Source organism: Aplysia californica, unplaced genomic scaffold (genome assembly GCF_000002075.1).
Source record: "Aplysia californica isolate F4 #8 unplaced genomic scaffold, AplCal3.0 scaffold00174, whole genome shotgun sequence".
Classification (NCBI taxonomy): Eukaryota; Metazoa; Mollusca; class Gastropoda; order Aplysiida; family Aplysiidae; genus Aplysia; species Aplysia californica.
In genome coordinates, this window is record NW_004797444.1 from 785478 (window position 1) to 786958 (window position 1481).

Sequence of the window (1481 nt, forward strand, 5' to 3'; positions counted from 1 at the left end):
CACAAAACAGACACGCACGCACACGCTCGCACGGACACACACACGCGCACGCACACACACACACACACACACACACACACACACGACCCACACACGACACACAAACGCACACCTTTCCCTCCTTCTATATGATTTTCGAACAAAAAGACACACAGTGACAAATACACGCACGCACACACACACACTCCCACCCACCCATCCCCACACGCACACACATTCACCTTTCTCTCCTTCTGTATGATTACAGAACACAAATGCACAACAATCTCTGTCATTTCCCCAGGACATGCGTCTGATCTCCCTGTCCATTGACTACATCCAGGCCTCCAGTGGTCACAGCCCCGAAGCTTGGAGACCAGAAACTCAAAAAGGCAGCGAGGAAATAGTAGACGAGGCAGACCAAGGTCCACTCTTCATGTACGGAGAGCGCATCGTTAGTCGCAAGAAACGCCGAATGCCTCGCCCAATGTCGGCTGTGGAACGATCATCCAGCATGTTCATGGACCACAGCTCGATCGCGGACGAATCTGTTACGTCAGACCGCCCAAAAAGTAGTCCAGGCAAGCCAAGGCCAACTACCTCTATGGGGTTTCTCCGGGTCAACGCCAGTTTTGACAGCGATACTGAGGCAGGCTCCTCCGAACACGACGGGCCAACCTCCAGCCGCCCATCAACTTCAGCTAGTCGGGTCACTCCACGCCAGGACTGGGGAGAAGATACTTCTGAAATGACGAAAAAGATTCTGAGAGCTCAGGAAAGGTCTCAGTCGGGGAAAAGGTCGGTGTATCAATCCGCCGAGGAAGTGATGAGTGCCCAGGCTTCAAGGCATCTGAGGGGACTAGCGCGAAAAACCCGCATATCTTCCGCCGTCTCCACTTCGTCCCGCCCCACCTCTTCCATTTCAAGACATTCTGTAGAGAATCAAGACTTCGCTCCGAAAAGACCACCTGACATGGTGGAAGGGTTAGGGAGAAGAGCAACGTTTGGGGAGATTCTCAACCAGAGACGTCCTACAATGAACGCAGGGGCGTGGCGTTCCCACCTCAGTCAGACTTCCGCCACGCCTATGTCTACACAGGCCCATAGCCAAATGTTGATGAGTGCTAAGAAAATGATCAACGACTCGAGGCTTGAAAGAGTGAACGAAAGAGTCCAAAGTTTTATATCCGGTGACCGTAATCCACCTCGGAGAGCTCAGTCTGCTAGAAGGTGAATGAAGCAGTGGGGAAGGTTGAGGGGTTGTTGGGGGGGGGGGGTTGACAAATGCCACTTTAAAGTCTGTCTTTTCTACATTTACTGTCTCGTTTCTGTCTGTATTGCTTTCCCCTCGCGGATTTAAACGTATACGATAATGTCTCAGTATCTCAGCACTTATCTTTGCTCACAAAAATTTAACCGAAGGTGTACTTATCTTGTAGTTTTCGTAAACTACTGGTGATTATTTTTTTAGAGGGAATTTGGAAGGAGGGGGGGGGGGTTGT

At 51.0% G+C, this 1481-nt stretch overlaps 1 protein-coding gene across 1 annotated transcript in view; it reads left to right on the forward strand.

Moving 5' to 3' along the window:
* The window catches only part of LOC101855188, an 11331-nt gene extending 9861 nt beyond the window's left edge, over window positions 1-1470 (forward strand). Inside the window, exon 4 of the mRNA XM_005098167.3 lies at window positions 284-1470. Within this exon, the coding sequence (XP_005098224.1) occupies window positions 284-1213 (930 nt within the window). The 3' untranslated portion in view covers window positions 1214-1470. The remainder of the gene's footprint in view (window positions 1-283) is intronic.
* The last annotated feature ends 11 nt before the right edge of the window (window positions 1471-1481 follow it).